The sequence below is a fragment of the Pristiophorus japonicus genome, chromosome 6 (genome assembly GCF_044704955.1).
Source record: "Pristiophorus japonicus isolate sPriJap1 chromosome 6, sPriJap1.hap1, whole genome shotgun sequence".
Lineage (NCBI taxonomy): Eukaryota > Metazoa > Chordata > Chondrichthyes > Pristiophoridae > Pristiophorus > Pristiophorus japonicus.
Genome location: NC_091982.1, coordinates 247,425,872 through 247,445,351, shown reverse-complemented (window position 1 = coordinate 247,445,351; position 19,480 = coordinate 247,425,872). Strand labels below are relative to the sequence as shown.

The window sequence follows — 19,480 nt, the reverse complement described above, 5'->3', positions numbered from 1 at the left end:
GACTCCCTCACAAGTGAAAACATCTCCACATCTACCATCAAACCCTTTCATAATCTTAAAGACCTCGATCAGGTCACTCCTCGGCCTTCTACTTTCTAGAGAAAAGAGCCCCAGCCCGTTTGACCTTTCCTGATAAGTATAACCCCTCATTCTGGTCTCATCTGTATGACTCTTTTTTAGACATTCTCCAATGCCACTATATCCTTGTTTATAATATGGAGACCAGAATGGTGCTCAGTACTCCAAATGTAGTCTCACCACAGTTTGATACTTAACTTCTCTGCATGTCAATTATATTGCTCTCGAAATGAACCCCGGTGCTTTATTTGCTTTTTTATGGCCTTATTAACCTGTGTCGCTACTTTCAGTGATCTGTGTATCTGTACCCTCATTCTGCTCCTATACCCCATTTAGACTTATTATCCAAGCAGTATGTGGCTTCCTTCTTATTCCTAACCAAAATGCGCCTGTGTTACTTTAAAACATGAGATAGACAAAGGGTAGGGTGAGTGAATGGTTCAGAGAGCCAGTACAGAGGCTGATGGGCAAATGACCTCTTTCTGTGCCACGGAATTCAATGATTCTATGCAGAAGGCTCCGATGAATTGTGTGTTCCTCGGTCACGTTTTAAACTGCTAGGGAGATGCTCAGAGTATGTGAAATACTGGGACTCCGTGTTTCTGGCCAGGTTTATAATTAATTGAGCCCCTGTGCAGTTGTTATTCACGGGGGCAATTCCGTGGATTTGGTTTATTCCGGGTGCTGCTTGCTTCTCCCGAGACCAGCCTTTAATTTCCAACTTGCAGTTCTTTCTGTTGGACTTATTCCAGCATTTCTCCCACTGCTAATCTACTCCTCGCAGCATCGCCGACTGGTCGGGGTGGGTGAAGTATATAAGCGGGCTGGTGCCTGTTCCAGTAGTCATTCCTGCCAATGACTCTGGGGCGATGCTTTGTTGCCTGCTGTTGTGGGGATATTTGGCCCTTGTCCCGAGGTGGGGAACAAGCCAGCCGGTTTGCAAACTGCGAGAGAGGTTTGAGTTGCCCGGGTTATTTAAAGATGGGGACATCGCCATAGGTGGAATCTTCCACTTCCACTCCCACCTGGCCAAGCAACTCGAGCCTCATTCCTTCACAGTGCAGCCTCGAACGCCAGGCTGTGAAAAGTGAGTTTATCCTCGCCAATGTACCTTGAGCTCTAGGGGAACCTGGGCGGTGAAAGAGCCTCGTGCTGAAAATACTGAGGTTAAATTCCTGTGTTGGGGGAACGGGACATATTTCTGCTGAATAAGCCCACCAGTAACCAGAGATATTGCAGCAAACGCAAATGACAGTATCTGTTCCACAACAGATATGTGTATGTGTGTAAATGTGTATGAGCATGTGTGTGTGTCCCTGTATGTGTGTGTGTGTTTGTGTTCGTTTGTGTGTTTGTGAGTGTGTGTGTTTGTTTATGGTGTTTGTGAGTGTGTGTGTGTGAGTGTGTGTGGGTCTTTGTGTTTCAAGGACACCCTCAAAGCCTCCTTGATAAAGTGCAACATTCCCACCAACACCTGAGAATCCCTGGCCCAAGACCACCCAAGGTGGAGGAAGTGCATCCGGGAGGGCGCTGAGCACCTTGAGTCTCGTCGCCAAGAGCATGCAGAAACCAAGCGCAGACAGCGGAAGGAGCGTGCGGCAAACCAGGCTCCCCACCCACCCTTTCCTTCAACTGTGACAGAGGCTGTAATTCCCGTATTGGACTGTACAGTCACCTGAGAACTCACTTCTAGAGTGGAAGCAAGTCTTCCTCGATTCCGAGGGACTGTCTATGATGATGATGATGTTTGCTTGTCTGTGTTTGTGTGTGTGTGTGTTTTGTCTGTGAGCATGTGTGTGTATAGAGGCCGAACTCCCGCTAGGATTGCACATCGCAGATTTTATGTGAAATTGAAGTCTCATTATCAGAGACCACCAAACCTTGTTTGGGTTGAGTTTGATTGATGCTTTCAGCTATTATCTCAATGATACTTTACCAGATGCGTTTTTCATTCTCTTGTTCAAAATGCAGATTGAAAAATTAGGCTAATTGGAGCAGAAATCGCAATCAGAGCGAAAGGTGTCAATGCGTGATAGACCAGTAACTGCCTTTGGCGCGCTATTTAGCTCAACCTCCGGCAGTCATTGACTCTCCCCCACAGAGAGTAAGAGGCTCCCTTAGCAGCCAATGACCCAACTGAGAGGAAGTAAGAGACTCCTGTCTCCAAGTTCCCTCAGTAGCCAGTCACCCTTTCCTGGGAGAGAGTGAGAGCGTGGTCCCTGTCTCCAGTTTCCCTCAGTATACATTGACCTAGGGTCGATGAGGGCAATGTGTTTGATGTAGTGCATATGGATTTTAGCAAGGCTTTTCATAAAGTCCCACACGGCAGACTGGTAACAAAACTAGAAACCCATAGGATCCAGGGCAAAGTGGCAAGTTGGATCCAAAATTGGCTTGGAGGCTGGAAGCAAAGGGTAATGATTGATGCGTGTTTTTGTGATTGGAAGGCTTTTCGAGTAGGGTTCCGTAGGGCTCAGTGTTAGGTCCCTTCCTTTTTGTGGTATATATCAATGATTTAGACTTGAATGTAGGGGGTATGATTAAGAAGTTTGCAGATGATACAAAAATCGGCCATGAGTGATAATGAAGACAAAAGCTGTGGACTGCAGGGAGATATCAATCCACTGGTCAGGTGGCAAAAAAGTAGCAAATTGATTTCAATCCGGAGACCTGTGAGGTAATGCATTTGGCTAGGGCTAACAAGGCAAGGGAATACACAATAAATGGTAGGACACTGAGAAGTGTAGAGAAACAAGGGGACCTTGGAGTGCATGTCCACAGATCCCTGATGGTAGCAGGCCAGGTAGATAAAGCTAGTTAGGCCACAGCTAGAGTACTGAGTGCAGTTCTGGCCACCACATTACAGGAAGGATGTGATGGCAGTACTGAGAGTACAGGCAAAATTTACGACGATATTGCCAGGACTGGAAAACTTTAGCTATGAGGAAAGATTGGATAGGCTGGAGTTGTTGTCCTTGGAACAGAGGAAGCTGAGGGGAGATTTAACTGAGGTGTTTAAAATTATGAAGGGCCTGGATAGAGTGGATAGGAAGGACCTGTTTCCCTTGGCAGAGGGGTCAACAATCAGGGGGCATAGATTTAAAGTAATTGGGGGGGAGGATTAGAGGAAAGTTGAGGGGAAATCATTTCATCCAGAGGATGGTGGGGGTCTGGAACTCACTGCCTGAAAGGATGGTAGAGGCAGAAACCCTCGCCGCATTTAAAAATTACTTGGATGTGCACTTGAAGTGTCGTAACCTACAGTGCCACGGACCAAGAACTGGAAAGTGGGATTAGGCTGGATAGCTTTGTCAGCCTGCTCGGACACGATGGGCCGAAATGGCCTCCTTCCGTGCTGTAAATTTCTATGATTCTTTGATTCGGTGACGCTTACCTGGGAGAGAGTGAGGGCTCCCTGTCTCCAGGCCCCCTCAGTGCGCAGTGACCTTTGCTAACGTTTAATGCTGCAGATTGCAACAGTGTGAAAATAAAACTTGTGCAAACGGGAGTTCCGCTTTATACAGTGAGATGAACTCATTGCTCAAAACTTAAATCAAGTTGCAGTTCCACAGCCGCGTGTTTAATGAAGTTTGGGAAATATAGAGCAACTTCAATGCAAATGATTCGCAGTGAGATTAAGCTGGACTGTTAAAGGCGCATTAAAGATGTCACGGTCAGAAATGACTTCCATTCGACAGTGAAAGGCAGGCAATGCATCAAATGTGAATGCGATGGATGTCCTTGTTATAACCTTCTAACTCTGCACATCCCACAGCTTTGATCTGAGAGAATTCCGCCTGGCACAGGCCATGATCTTTGCGATTGAAGAAATCAACACCAGCGACAAACTGCTTCCCAATATCACACTGGGCTACCAGATTTACGACGGGTGCCAGAGTGAGACCCTGTCGGTGAGAGCAGTCATGGCGCTCCTCAGCACCCAGGATGATTCCAACTGCACAGTCATCTCTGGAGTACCCGCCATACTGGCGGACGCTGGCTTTGTCGAGGTATTGGCTGAAACAGTGCTGACCGGCCCTTTTGGAATCCCAACGGTAGGAGACCGGCACCTTAATGCCACGTCGGTTTTTGGTCAATTTCTGAAATTGCGTTGTGTTAAATTACTAATAGTTGAGACTCGTTCAAGTGTAAATGTAAAGTATAAGTGTTAGTTGTGGCTCAGCGGTAGCACACTCGCCTCTGAGTTAGAAGGTCGTGGGGTCAAGTCCCATTCTCAAAGAGTTTAGCACAAGATCTGGGCTGACACTCCAGTGCAGTACTGGGGGAGTGCTGCACTATCCGAGGTGCTGTTTTCGGATGAGGCCCCTTCTGCTCTCGTATGTGGACATAAAAAAGATCCCACTGCGCTCTTTTGAAGAAGAGCAGGGGAGCTCTCCGTAGTCAATATTTATCCCTCAAACAACATCTAAAACAGATTATCTGGTCATTATGACCTTGCTGTTTGTGGGAGCTTGCTGTGCGCAAATTTGTCTGCTACATTTCTTACATTACAGCAGTGACTACACTTCAAAAGTACTTCTTTGGCAGTAAAGCGCTTTAGGAAGTCCTTAGGTCATGAAAGGCGCTATAGAAAAGCTAGTCTTTCTTTTCTTTCTTTAAATGATGAAATATTTTGATTACAATATTGTGCCAAAGTATTCGATTTACCACTCATATAAAAACGCTTTTAATAAAGAAAAATAAAGACTTGCATTTATACAGTGCATTTCATCGTCTCAAGATCCCAGGATGTCCCAATGGCTTTACAGCCATTGAAGTACTTTTGAAATGTGGTCATTGTTGTAATGAAGGAAACAACCCAATGTTATATATTGGCTTGATTCTTTGGTCGCACTCTGCCTTCTAAATCATGAAAGCTGTGGGGTTAATTCCCACTCCAGAGACTTGAGCAAATAATCCAGGCTGACACTTCAGTGTAGTACTGAAGGAATGCTGCACTGTCAAGGTGCCATCTTCTGGATGACATATTTGACCCAGGCCTCTTCTGCTGTCTCAGGTGGATTGAAAAGATCCTGTGGTACTATTCAAAGAAGAACAGGAAGTTGTCCCTGTGTCTCGGTCAATATTTCTCACTTGGTGCAATTTAAAAGAAATGATCGCAAAGATGCAGAATACAGATATTCCACTAAAAACAGAGACTACAAGCAATTTGTGGAGTTTTGATGAACGGTCACAGACCTGAAACATTAACCCTGTTTCTCCCTCCGCAGATGCTGCCTGACCTGCTGAGTATTTCCAGCATTTTTTATTTTTATTAAAGGCAGCACCTCAGGTTAATATGGCTTGTTAAAAAAAAAACGCAAATTGAATTCTAAGTTTTATCATTAGAGATATAGAATGTAAAATCCAAAATGTAATGTTGAGACTATGCAAAACCTTATTAAGGCCAATTTGGAGTGCTGTGTGCAATATTGAGCTCCACATTATTGGAAGGCCTTAGAGAGGGTACAACACAGATCTGCCTTCCATCCTATCACAGACCATATCTTTTGTTCATTCCTCCCACCCCACCGCCCCCCCCCCAGTTCCCCTTTTCCCTGCCCCTGCACTTGCCTAAAACCTGTTACATCTCTAACTTTTGTCAGTCACTGACCTGAAAGGTTAACTCTGTTTCTGTCTCCACAGATGCTGCCTGACCCGCTGAGTAGTTCCAGCATTTTCTGTTTTATTTCATTAGGATGCTATCTGGTTTGAGGAAATACAAATACAAGGAAAGATTTTAAAAATTGGGTCTATTTTCATTACAGCAATGCAGATTACAAAAGCATTCTGATAGAAGTGTTTAAAGTGATAAAACGATGGTACAGGGCCCATAGAAGCAGACTGTTTCTCGTTGTTGAGGCGTCTAGAACGAAGGACCATTCAGGAGAGAAGTTAGGAAACACGTCTTCACTCAAGTGGTGACAGAAGTGTGGAACTCTCTCCCACACAAAGCAATGGCTGCTAGATCAGTTAATAATTTAAAATCTCAGAGCAATAGATTTTTGCTGGCCAAGGGTATAAGTCGAAATGGAGCCAAGATGACTAGAGTTCTCCTGTTCCTGTGTTCCAATACAAGATTACATACAAGAGACCAAGAGAAAGGTATTCCTGCAGAGCAGTGAGGCTGGTGAATGAACTTCTGGCTTTAGTGGTTAAATATATGAGACTTATATTCTCAGTCTTGTATAATCAAGTCTGAGATTGATAGGTTTTTGAACTCAAGGGGAATCAAGTGATATGGGGATCGGGCGGGAAAGTGGAGTTATGGATGATGATCAGCCATGATCTTATTGAATGGCGGAGCAGGCTCGTGGGGCCGTATGGCCTACTCCTGCTCCTAATTCTTATGTTCTTATGTTTTAATGAGGATTTTAGTTTATCATTTCTTCACATGTCTCTTTAATCCATTAAGACGGGCTTGGATTCAGGGTCCCAGCTCAAATCTAACCCATCAGATGCTGCTGGGCTCACTGAGCATTTCCAGCTCCTTTTACTTTTTATTAACAATCTCTAAAATTGCAGATATTTTATTCCCTTTGGATGTTGAAGCACTGGTTCCATAAGACACTGCTATATTATATTTGCCAGTGTCAGCCCTGGCTCAGTGGGTAGCACCCTCACCTCTGAGTCAGAAGGTTGTGGATTCAAGTCCCAATCAAGAGAGTTGAGCACATAAATCTCAACAGACATAGAAACATAGAAAATAGGTGCAGGAGTAGGCCATCCGGCCCTTCTAGCCTGCACCGCCATTCAATGAGTTCATGGCTGAACATGCAAATTCAGTACCCCCTTCCTGCTTTCTCGCCATACCCCTTGATCCCCCTTGTAGTAAAGACTTCATCTAACTCCCTTTTGAATATATGTAGTGAATTGGCCTCAACTACTTTCTGTGGTAGAGAATTCCACAGGTTCACCACTCTCTGGGTGAAGAAGTTTCTCCTCATCTTGGTCCTAAATGGCTTACCCCTTATCCTTAGACTGCGACCCCTGGTTCTGGACTTCCCCAACATTAGGAACATTCTTCCTGCATCCAACCTGTCTAAACCCGTCAGAATTTTAAACGTTTCTATGAGGTCCCCTCTCATTCTTCTGAACTCCAGTGAATACAAGCCCAGTTGATCCAGTCTTTCTTGATAGGTCAGTCCCACCATCCCGGGAATCAGTCTGGTGAACCTTCGCTGCACTCCCTCAATAGCAAGAATGTCCTTCCTCAAGTTAGGAGACCAAAACTGTACACAATACTCCAGGTGTGGCCTCACCAAGGCCCTGTACAACTGTAGCAACACATCCCTGCCCCTGTACTCAAATCCCCTCACTATGAAGGCCAACATGCCATTTGCTTTCTTAACCGCCTGCTGTACCTGCATGCCAACCTTCAATGACTGATGTACCATGACACCCAGGTCTCGTTGCACCTCTCCTTTTCCTAATCTGTCACCATTCAGATAATAGTCTGTCTCTGTTTTTACCACCAAAGTGGATAACCTCACATTTATCCACATTATACTTCATCTGCCATGCATTTGCCCACTCACCTAACCTATCCAAGTCACTCTGCAGCCTCATAGCATCCTCCTCGCAGCTCACACTGCCACCCAACTTAGTGTCATCTACAAATTTGGAGATACTACATTTAATCCCCTCGTCTAAATCATTAATGTACAGTGTAAACAGCTGAGGCCCCAGCACAGAACCTTGCGGTACCCCACTAGTCACTGCCTGCCATTCTGAAAAGTACCCATTTACTCCTACTCTTTGCTTCCTGTCTGACAACCAGTTCTCAATCCATGTCAGCACACTACCCCCAATCCCATGTGCTTTAATTTTGCACATTAATCTCTTGTGCGGGACCTTGTCGAAAGCCTTCTGAAAGTCCAAATATACCACATCAACTGGTTCTCCCTTGTCCACTCTACTGGAAACATCCTCAAAAAATTCCAGAAGATTTGTCAAGCATGATTTCCCTTTCACAAATCCATGCTTACTTGGATGTATCATGTCACCTCTTTTCAAATGCAGTGCTATAACATCCTTAATAATTGATTCCATCATTTTACCCACTACTGAGTTCAGGCTGACCAGTCTATAATTCCCTGTTTTCTCTCTCCCTCCTTTTTTAAAAAGTGGGGATACATTGGCTACCCTCCACTCGATAGGAACTGATCTAGAGTCAATGGAATGTTGGAAAATGACTGTCAATGCATCCGCTATTTCCAAGGCCACCTCCTTAAGTACTCTGGGATGCAGTCCATCAGGCCCTGGGGATTTATCGGCCTTCAATCCCATCAATTTCCCCAACACAATTTCTCTTCTAATAAGTATTTCCCTCAGTTCCTCCTCCTTACTAGATTCTCTGACCCCTTTTATATCGGGAAGGTTGTTTGTGTCCTCCTTAGTGAAAACCGAACCAAAGTACTTGTTCAATTGGTCTGCCATTTTTTTGTTCCCCATTATGACTTCCCCTGATTCTGACTGCAGGGGACCTATGTTTGTCTTTACTAACTTTTTTCTCTTTACATATCTATAGAAACTTTTGCAATCCGTCTTAATGTTCCCTGCAAGCTTCTCGTACTCCATTTTCCCTGCCCTAATCAAACCCTTTGTCCTCCTCTGCTGAGTTCTAAATTTCTCCCAGTCCCCGGGTTCGCTGCTATTTCTGGCCAATTTGTATGCCACTTCCTTGGCTTTAATACTATCCCTGATTTCCCTTGATAGCCACGGTTGAGCCACCTTCCCTTTTTTATTTTTACGGCAGACAGGAATGTACAATTGTTGTATTTCATCCATGCGGTCTCTAAATGTCTGCCATTGCCCATCCACAGTCAACCCCTTAAGTATCATTCGCCAATCTATCCTAGCCAATTCACGCCTCATACCCTCAAAGTTACCCTTCTTTAAGCTCTGGACCATGGTCTCTGAATTAACTGTTTCATTCTCCATCCTAATGCAGAATTCCACCATATTATGGTCACTCTTCCCCAAGAGGCCTCGCACAACAAGATTGCTAATTAATCCTCTCTCATTACACAACACCCAGTCTAAGATGGCCTCCCCCCTCGTTGGTTCCTCGACATATTGGTCGAGAAAACCATCCCTTATGCACTCCAGGAAATCCTCCTCTACCATATTGCTTCCAGTTTGGTTAGCCCAATCTATGTGCATATTAAAGTCACCCATTATAACTGCTGCACCTTTATTGCATGCATCCCTAATTTCCAGTTTGATGTCCTCCCCAACACCACTACTACTGTTTGGAGTTCTGTACACAACTCCCACTAACAGACCGTCTGGTTTGTACTGGTCCCACCTCCCCCAGAAACTCCAGACACTCCATTGCAGTACTGAGGGAGTGCCGCCCTGTCAGTGGGGCAGTACTGAGGGAGTGCTACATTGTTGGAGTGGCAGTACTGAGGGAGCGCTGCACTGTCAGAGGGGCAGTACTGAGGGAGTGCTGCCCTGTCAGTGGGGCAGTACTGAGGGAGTGCTGTCCTGTCAGTGGGGCAGTACTGAGGGAGTGCTGCACTGTCAGAGGGGCAGTACTGAGGGAGCGCTGCATTGTCTGAGGCGTCGTCTTTCGGATGAGACGTTAAACCGAGGCCCCATCTGCACTCTCAGGTGGATGTAAAAGAACCCATGGCACTATTTCGAAGAAGAACAGCATAGTTCACCCCGGTGTCCAGGGCCAATATTTATCCCTCAATCAACATCACTAAAAAACAGATTATCTGTTCATTATCACATTGCTGGTTGTGGGAGTTTGCTGTGCGCAAATTTGCTGCTTCTACATTATAACAGTGACTACACTCCAAAAAATACTTCATTGCCTGTAAAGCACTTTGGGGCCTCCTGAGCTTTTAAAAGGTGCTGTATAAATACGGGTCTTTATTTCTTCTTTCCTTCTTATTTCAAGATGGAAATATATATATTGAGATGATATTAAGGCTCTTTGGGACATCCAGCGGCCGTGAAAGGTGCTATAGAAATGCAAGTCTCTCTTTCTTTTTAGATCAGTTTCACTAGCACGTGCGAATGCTTTGATCATCAGGCGTTCCCCACGCGTTTCGAAACCATGCCGAACGATTCCCGCCAAATAAACGCCATAACCTCCCTGGTGGAGTACTTCGGTTGGAGTTGGATCGGATTGGTGCAGAGCAGCAACGACTATATGACCTTGGACTCCCAAGTCATTCTCGACACGTTCAAAAAGCTGGGGGTTTGCATTGCCTTTTCAGAAGCCTTCTCCGAGACAGACTCCAGAGAAAAAATACTGAAGGTTGTGAGCACGATAAAACAGGCCACCACAAAGATTGTCCTCGCGTTCGCCACCCTGAAAGATATGGAGGTTTTGCTGCAGGAGGTGGTGCGTCAAAATGTGACGGGCATTCAGTGGATTGGGAGCGAGTCCTGGATCACAATACCTATCCTGTCCCCAGCAGAGAACGCCCGCTTCCTCGTTGGGGCACTGGGATTCGTAGTGACAAAGGCAGAGATACCAGGGCTAAAGGAGTTCCTGCTTCAGGTCAATCCGTATCAAACTCCCGCAAATCCTTTGGTGGATGAGTTTTGGGAAAAAACGTTCCACTGCGCCATACAACCGCCGCAAAATGTGTCCGGCAGTAAACCGGAATCTCAGGCGCAATGTACCGGGAATGAGCTTTTACAAACAATCAACAACTCGTATACCGACACCTCCCAACTGCGAGTAACTTCCCGTGTGTATAAAACGATATATGTCATAGCACAAGCCCTTCACAAGATGCTATCGTGTGGAAATAACGGCTGTGCCAATATGTCAGATTTTGAATCGCAGCCGGTAAGAAAGATTAGAATTACATGACTAAACAAACACTTTGTCTTTACTAGTTTTCTCTCGAAGCATTGAAGGAATTGCTCAGGTCGCTAAGTGAAGCGACATGCAAATCCCTCTGGGAACATTTCTGCTGTTGGGTCCTGCATTTTTTTTAAATATATATTAATTCTTGGGATGTGAGCGTCACTAGTAAGGCCAACATTTATTGCCCTTGCCCTAAAGAAGGTAGTGGTGAGCCGCTTTCTCCATTCGCTGCAGTACATATAGTTTCCTGCAGTGGTTTCATACAACTGAGTGGCATGCTGGGCCAGTTAAGAGTGAACCACATTGCTGTGGGTCTGGAGTCACATGTCGTACAGACCAGGTAAGGACGGCAGATTTCCTTTAGCGAACCAGATGGGTTTTTACAACCATCCAGAAGTTACATGCTCACCATTATTAGATTTTTATTCCAGATGTATTTAATTTACTGAATTTAGAACTTACATCTCCAGATCATTAGGCCAGGCCTCTGGATTACTAGTCCAGTGACAAAACCACTGTGCTACCGTACCCTGAAGGTAAAGTCGTTCCAATTAATGAATTGGCTAGAAATACAGATCAGAGGGGTTCTTCAGATACCAAGGGTTCATACATGATGACCAGTGCCATTGCTCCCCCAATATCCTGTGGAAACAATATTTCAGTGAGCAAATGATCAATGTATGGAACAGACTTTCTGGGGAGATGGGAGAAGCAGATCTTATTGATTCATTCAGATGCAAATGAGATAGATTTATTTCAGAAAGTAACATTTTGGGATCCAGTATCTGAGTAATTGGAGCCATGCTGTGTGATGAGTGCAGCGAGCTCGGGGGGAACAGGGGACTTTGGACCTGTGGTCCCCAAAGCTCTCTCCCATTGGGGGTTTTCCTCACCTCATGTCTGGGTCTGTTGTAGACGCATTGAGGGAGATTGACTGAAGTCAACAACTCCATTATTGGACGATGTGACTGCCAGAATGGCAGAAGGTGAACTCGAGATCATCTTTTTGCCGGCAAGTCTTCTGGTCCTATCAGTTTCGGCTCCATTTTATGTTCGTAAAATTTAAAAGCTCTGTAAGAAACAGGATATATCAACCATACTACAATATATCTGGTCTATAATTGATCCCCCCCTCCCCCTCCTCCTCTTAATAATGTCTGTTCTTTCTGGATGGATGGGCTAGGTGACCTGGTTGTCCTTATTTATCTTAGGATCTTGTGAGTTGTGTTCCAGGTGCATATTATTCACAACTAATGCTCTCTCTCCCTCCCTCTCCTCTTCCGATCTCCATCCCTTTTTAAAGCTATTCTATTATTTGAGCACGTTAAACGTCACAGGCATGAATGGCAGTGACCTACATTCTCAACAAGATGAAAATTGGGTCGCGAAATATGAGCTCATGAACTGGCAACTGAGTGCCAGCGGCATCGCTGACATTGTGAACGTTGGGAGATATGAGCAATCGGTCCAGGGGTTGAAGATAAATGACCAAGCGATCGTTTGGAGCGGTGGCCGAAGGAAGGTAATCCAAGCAGGGAAAGTCTCTCTGTGTTTGTGAATAAAGCGTTTCCCAACCTGCATTTGTTATGTTAAACGATCACTTCCGAAATCAATACATGTCTTTTCTTACACAGCTTTTCAGCTTTAACAGCTTATCTTATGAAATCTTAACTTGAGCATGATCTGTAACTAAAATGGCAGTACGAATATTTATGGAGAAAGAAAATGAGCTCTTGAGTACCCATACAAAGTACCATCCAAAGCTACTTTACTCGTAAACATCAAATAAAAACAATTTAATGTTTTGTTGTACAATGGAAGTTAGTGGAGTAACTCAGACACTGGAAGGTCTTTAAATATCTTTATAAAAGTATAAAAGCACATCTTTATCACCAAATACACAGAAACCAAATAATTTTAATATGCCTGTCTTATCTTATACTCGAATCTTGTAAAACTTTGATCAGATCATCCCTAAATTCTTGGGAATACACCCGTCTTCTCACACAGGTATTAGGTGCTGAAAGGGACAGCGACTCTTTAGATGGGGAAAAAAATCTTTAATACAACAACCACTTGCATTTCTATAGCACCTTTAATGTAGTAAATCATCCCAAGATGCTTCCCAGGAGCGATTACCAAATAGAATTTGACAACCGAGCCACATAAAGGAGCTATTAGGACAGATGACCAAAAGCTTGGTCAAAGAAGTAGGTTTTAAGGAGCGTTGTAAAGGAGGACAAAGCGAGGTCGAGAGACGGAGAGCTTTAGAGAGGGAGTTCCAGAGTTTAGGCCTAAAGTAAAATTCGAGGACCCGCAAGAAGCCAGAATTGGAGGAGCGCAGATATCTCGGGAGGGTTGTGGGGCTGGAGAAGATTACAGAGATAGGGAGGGGCGAGGCTATGGAGGGATTTGAACACAAGGATGAGAATTTTTAAATTGAGGTGTTGCCTGAAATGCATGAATAGTGAATGATACTAACTCCATGCCAAGAACATCCTAATCAAAATTATTTTAGTGATACCTTGCTCTCTCTGTCTCTTCCACCTCTCCCCCCTTTCTCCTTTACTCTCAACTCACCTTCCCTCTTCCCCCTCCCAATTGTTCACTCCCCTTCTCCTCTCTCTCTCTCACTATCTCCTTCTCTTCCCCTCTCTCTTCTCTATTTCGCTCTTTCTCGTTCCCCTCTTCTCTGTTCCACTCTCTCCTGCCTGCTTCCAAACATCTGCTTGAGCATTCTACCAATGATCTCGCTCACCTCCCCTCCCCTGTTCAGTCCCATTAAAGCCCTCGTCTATCTTCCAATTCCAGGCCCTGACTAACTCAACCTGCCGTTCACTTTCTGCTGTGCACCCACCTTCCATGTATTTAGATCTATCTCCTTTCTACATGGGTGTAGTATGTGTCCAACTTCTCTACCAGTTAAGAGAGAGTATTGTGGCAGACCCTGGATCGTCCAATTTGTCTTCACCTCTATGCCCTTTGAACTCTAAATTGAATCAATCAGAAAACAATTGCTCCTCCCTTTTCTTAATTCATTCTCACGACGTGGGCATCACTGGTGAGCCCAATCCTAGTGGTGAGCCTTCTTCCTGAACTGCTGCAGTCCGTGTGGTGAAGGAACTCCCACAGTGCTGTTCGGTAGGGAGTTGAAGGATTTTAACCCAGAGACATGAAGGAATGGTGATATCTGTCCAATATCGCTGTTTCCCATCAATCATAAGAAACCCATATGGATAAAAATAACAAAACTCTGTGGATATTGAAATTCTGAAATAAAAACAGAAAATGCTGGGAACACTAAACGGGTCAGGCAGCATTAGTGCAGCGAGAAATAGTTAACGTTTCAGGTCAATGACCTTTCAGCAAAACTGGAAGACGTTAGAGATGAACACCTTTCAATAAAAATAGAGGCAGGGAAAAGGGGAGCAGATAACAAAGCATAACTGATGTCTGTGATAAAGTGGAGGGCAGGAGTGATTAAATGACAAAAGTGATGATGGTGTAAGGCAAAGGGATGCAACAAGCACGCAAACAAAAGATGGGTCCAGCAGAGGTGTAAATGGTTACAGAGCGCCCAATTGGTTCCATATTCAGGATATTTTATCTCACCAACAAGTCTTCTTTACTGTACTGATGACATTTAATGTATTTCAGCCAAATACAAATTGAGCCGCAAATTGCGGCCTCTCTGGGTGCGTACAATGTGCGTGCATGTGCCTAAAGAGGCCCGCAAGTTCGGAGTTTCTTTCACACGCAACCCCGGACGAAGGGCCTTCGCGGGCGGAGATTTGGGCTATTTGCCCAACTCCTGCCCAGTGAATGTCCTTCAAACTCTTACGCCTGGCAGGGCCTGTGTTTACCAGCGTAAGAATTTTAAAAGATGGAAAAAATAAATGTTATAACTCATTTTTATATTAAAAACCCTGCCAATTAAGGTAAGTTTATTTTTACCACTATTAAAACATGTTTCCAAAACATTTCATTTAATTCAATTCCTTTTAATTTTAATAAGTGAGGTGTTTTTTAAATTTATGTATTGTGTTTTATTTATTTTTGGTGGTATTCCCATTCATAGTAATGGCAGCTCTGTGCAAATGGCACTCGCCGTTCATCATCATCATAGGCAGTCCCTCGGAATCGAGGAACACTTGCTTCCACTCTTAGAATGACTCCTTAGGTGGCTGAACAGTCCAATACGAGAGCCACAGTCCCTGCCACAGGTGGGACAGACAGTCGTTGAGGGTAAGCGAGGGTGGGACTGGTTTGCCGCACACTCCGCTGCCTGCGCTTGATTTCTGCATGCTCTCGGCGATGAGACTCGAGATGCTCAGCGCCCTCCCGAATGTGCTTCCTCCATTGAGGGCGGTCTTTGGCCAGGGATTCCCAGGTGTTGGTGGGGATGTTGAACTTTATCAGGGAGGCATTGAGGGTGTCCTTGTAACTTTTCCTCTGTCCACCTTTGGCATGTTTGCCATGAATGAGTTCCAAGTAGAGCGCTTGCTTTGGGAGTCTCATGTCTGGCTTGCGGACAATCTGGCCTGCCCAGCGGAGCTGATCGAGTGTGGTCAGTGCTTCAATGCTGGGGATGTTGGCCTGGACGAGGACACTGATGTTGGTGCATCTGTCCTCCCAGGGGATTTGTAGGATCTTGCGGAGGCATCGTTGGTAGTATTTCTCCAGCGACTTGAGGTGTCTACTGTACATGGTCGATGACTCCCATTACTTTCAATGAGAACACTCCATGTTCATTGGTGGCCCAGGCCCACGTGATCCCAGGATGCCCATACGCTCCTGGGATAAGTGGGCCTCTGCGCATCCAGGCCTTGGAGCGCAAGTATTCGTTTCTCTGGGACCGTCGGATATTTTCGTAATTGTTTTTGTGGTCCGAGGCATCCGCCCGCAGGAAGCCTTCGACCGCAATGCCTGGCCCCATATGTGTAATGGTCTGCATTTGTTCTTTGCTAAGGTCCCAGGAGGACGGTGTTCTGAAAGCTGCTCCCCTGGTACAAGGAAAGCAATTAGACGTGGAGAGCCTGTGTGCTGTTTTGACTGTGTTCACTGCCACATCGATGGTATTAGTAATGTGACAGGTCTGTATAAATACTTACATGAACCTTTAACTGATATCAGGAACAGAAGGAGGCCATTCAGTCCCTTGGGCCTGATCTGTATCTCAACCCCACCATCCCGTCTTGGTTCTGTAACTGTTAACCCTTGCACAACAAAAATCGATCAATCTCAGTCTTGAAATTTTCAATTGCCCCCAGCCACAAAATCTTTTTGGGGGAGAGAGTTCCAGATTCCCACTGCCCTTTGTGTGAAGAAGCGCTTCCTGACATCACCCCTGAACGGCCTGGCTCTAATTTTAAGGCGATGCCCCCTTGTTCTCGACTCCCCCCATCAGAGGAAATAGTTTCTCTGTATCAACCTTATCAACTCCTTTAATTATCTTAAACACTTCAATTAGATCACCCCTTAATCTTCTATACCTGAGGGAATACAAGCCCAGTCTATGTAACCTGGCCTCAGAATTTAACCCTTTTAGCCCTGGTCTAATTCTGGTGAATCTGCGCGATCCCCCTCCAAGAACAATACAAGTACAGCGCCTAAAATCCAAAACCTTCGGGACTGGTGCCATTCCGCATTCCGGGCTTTCGATTTGTTTTCCGACGTCACGAATTCGTAAACACCCAAGCCCAGGTTCGGGTATTTCTGGATTTCGGAATGTCAGAAAGTGGGGAGGGGGGGGACGCGGTTACCCGCCGAGGAGCTGTTCGGGCCGTACGGCCCTGCCGAGGAGGATGTTGTCGGGCGGGCCCCGTCAAGGAGGAGTGCGGGCAGGCCCTGCCGAGGAGGTCGGTGGGCGGGCCGGCGAGGAGGCCCTGAGGTAAGGGCAGCAGTGGTGAGGTGAGCAGGACGAGGCGAAGCCCAAGGTTGGGCAGCGGCGGGGCCCCGAGATCGGCCGGGTCGTCAGGTCCGGATTCTGGAACATTTTACGGATTCCGGACCACCCTGCCACCGATCGGTCTGGGGTCCGGATTCCGGAACATTCTAGATTCCGGAACTCAGGATTCTCGACGCTGCACCTGTACATCCTTCCTCAGGTACGGTGTCCAGAACTGAATGTAACACTGTAAATAGGATCTAACCATAAGAACATAAGGATTGGGAACAGGAGTGGGGCATAAGGCCCCTTGAGCCTGCTCCGCCAGTTAAAAAGATTATGGCTGATCTTTGATCTCAACTCCACTTTCCCGCCCGATCTCTATATCCCTTGATTCCCCTAGAGTCCAAAAATCTATCGATCTCAGCCTTGAATATACTCAACGATTCAGCATCCACAGACTCTGGGGCAGGGCATTTCAAAGATTCACAACCAGAACTTTCTATAACTGCAACGTGGCCCGGACTAATGATCTGGAGACGTGAGTTCAAGCAACCACAGCAGCTGGGGAATTAAAATTCAGTTAATTAAATAAATCTTGAATAAAAAGCTAGCATCAGTAATGGTGAACATGAAACTACGGGATTGTTGTAAAAACCCATCTGGTTCACTAATGTCCTTTATGGAAGGAAATCTGCCGTCCTTACCTGGTCTGAGCCTATATGTGACTCCAGACCCACAGCAATGTGGTTGACTCTTAACTGCCCTCTGAAATGGTGGCTCACCAGCAGCTTCGCAAGGGCAGATAAATAGGGATAGGCAATAAGTGCTGGCCTTGTTGATGGCGCCAACATCCCAGGAACGAATAAAACACATGACTTTCACCCCTATGTATTCCAATCCCCTTGAGAGGAAGGCCAACAACCCATTAGCCTTTTTAACTGATGTTTGTACCCGTTCATCAACTTTTAGTCAATTCTGTACTCGGACCACTAAATCTCTCGGCCAGCATAGGCAACGGTTTCTACAAGGCTGTAACCTACATGTCAGCTGTGGCTCAGTGGGTAGCACACTTGCTTCTGGGTCAGAAGGTTATGGGTTCAAGTCCCACTCCACAGACTTGAGCACATAAATCTAGGCTAACTCTCCAGTGCAATACTGAGGGAGTGCTGCATTGTCAGAGGTGCCCTCTTTTGGCCTCTCAAGTTAATGTAAAAGATCCCATGACACTTTGTTGAAGAAGAGCAGGTGAACTATTCCCGGTGTCCTGGGGCCAATATTTATCCCACAATCAATGTAACAAAAACAGATTATCTGGTCATTATCACATTGCTGTTTGTGGGAGCTTGCTGTGCTCAAATTGGCTGCAGTGTTTCCTGTATTGTAACAGTGACTACACTTCAAAAGTACTTCATTGGCTGTAAAGCACTTTGAGACATCCGGTGATGGTGAAAGGCGCTATATAAATGCAAGTCTTTCTTTGTTCTTTTTTAATAGATGCGCTATATTGTACGACGTGCCCAATGGAATACTGGCCCAACCAACACAGAAACGAGTGTCTGCTGAAGGAGATCGAGTTCCTTTCCTTTGAGGACAGGATGGGTAATGTTTTGGCCTCCTTTGCGGTGGCGGGAGCGTGCTTGACCATTGCAACGGCTGCCGTTTTCTTCCGGAGCCGGAACACACCGCTGGTGCGGGCCAACAACTCGGAACTGAGTTTCATCATCCTGCTGTCCCTGGTGCTGTGCTTCCTGTGTGCGCTGACCTTTATCGCCGACCCGTCGCACTGGTCCTGCGCGCTGCGTTTCACGGTCTTCGCGGTGACCTTCGCTCTGTGCCTGGCCGGCATTCTCGGCAAAACGACGGTGGTGTTGGTGGCCTTCAAGAGCAGGACTCCCAGAGGCCACGCCATGGGATGGTTCACCCCCAGACGCCAACGATCAGGCGTACTGATCCTGACCATGGTCCAAGCTTTGATCTGCATACTCTGGTTGGCCAGTTCACCCCCTTACCCTTTCAAGAATCCAACCTATTACCAAGACATCATCAGCTTGGAATGTCACGTTGGCTCCGTCGCTTATTTCTGCGTCGTCTTCGCATGGATCTTCCTGTTGACCGGCGTAACTCTGGCCATCGCGTTTTTCGCTCGGGAACTCCCAGACAGCTTCAACGAAGCGACGCACATCACTTTCAGCCTGCTGATCTTCTGTGCCGTTTGGATCACCTTTTTCCCCGTCTATATAAGTGCCCCGGAGAAATATGCTGCTGCTGTCCACGTGTTTGCTATTTTAGCATCTAGCTTTGGCTTGCTGCTCTGCATTTTTGCCCCCAAGTGTTATATTATCTTGCTGAAACCAGAAAAGAACACAAAAAAGTGGCTCATGACCTACTCGTCCAAATAAATGAAAATGGAAAAAATAATCATGTTAGAACCCAATAAAATATGTGGTATATAAATGTTAGATCATTTAAATAGCTTGACAGATTCTTACAGCACAGAACGAGGCCATTAGGTTCTTTCCCCGCAGCTCTGCAAATGTTTTCATTTTCAAGTATTCATCCAATTCCCTTTTGAAAGTTACTATTGAATCTGCATCCACTGCCCTTTCTGGTTTTACGTTCCAGATCATAACAACTTAGAATCATAGAATTGTAGAATAGTACAGCACAGAAGGCCA

At 45.7% G+C, this 19,480-nt stretch overlaps 1 protein-coding gene across 1 annotated transcript; it reads left to right on the top strand.

Annotated features, from left to right (window-relative positions):
* The first annotated feature begins 2,651 nt into the window (after positions 1-2,651).
* LOC139266287 (extracellular calcium-sensing receptor-like) lies at positions 2,652-19,204 on the top strand. The gene is made up of 6 exons (XM_070884113.1): positions 2,652-2,755; positions 3,854-4,133; positions 10,088-10,894; positions 12,219-12,437; positions 15,885-16,008; positions 18,300-19,204. Exons 1-6 carry the CDS (start codon positions 2,652-2,654, stop codon positions 19,202-19,204), a joined length of 2,439 nt encoding a protein of 812 aa, XP_070740214.1.
* Positions 19,205-19,480: the final 276 nt, after the last annotated feature.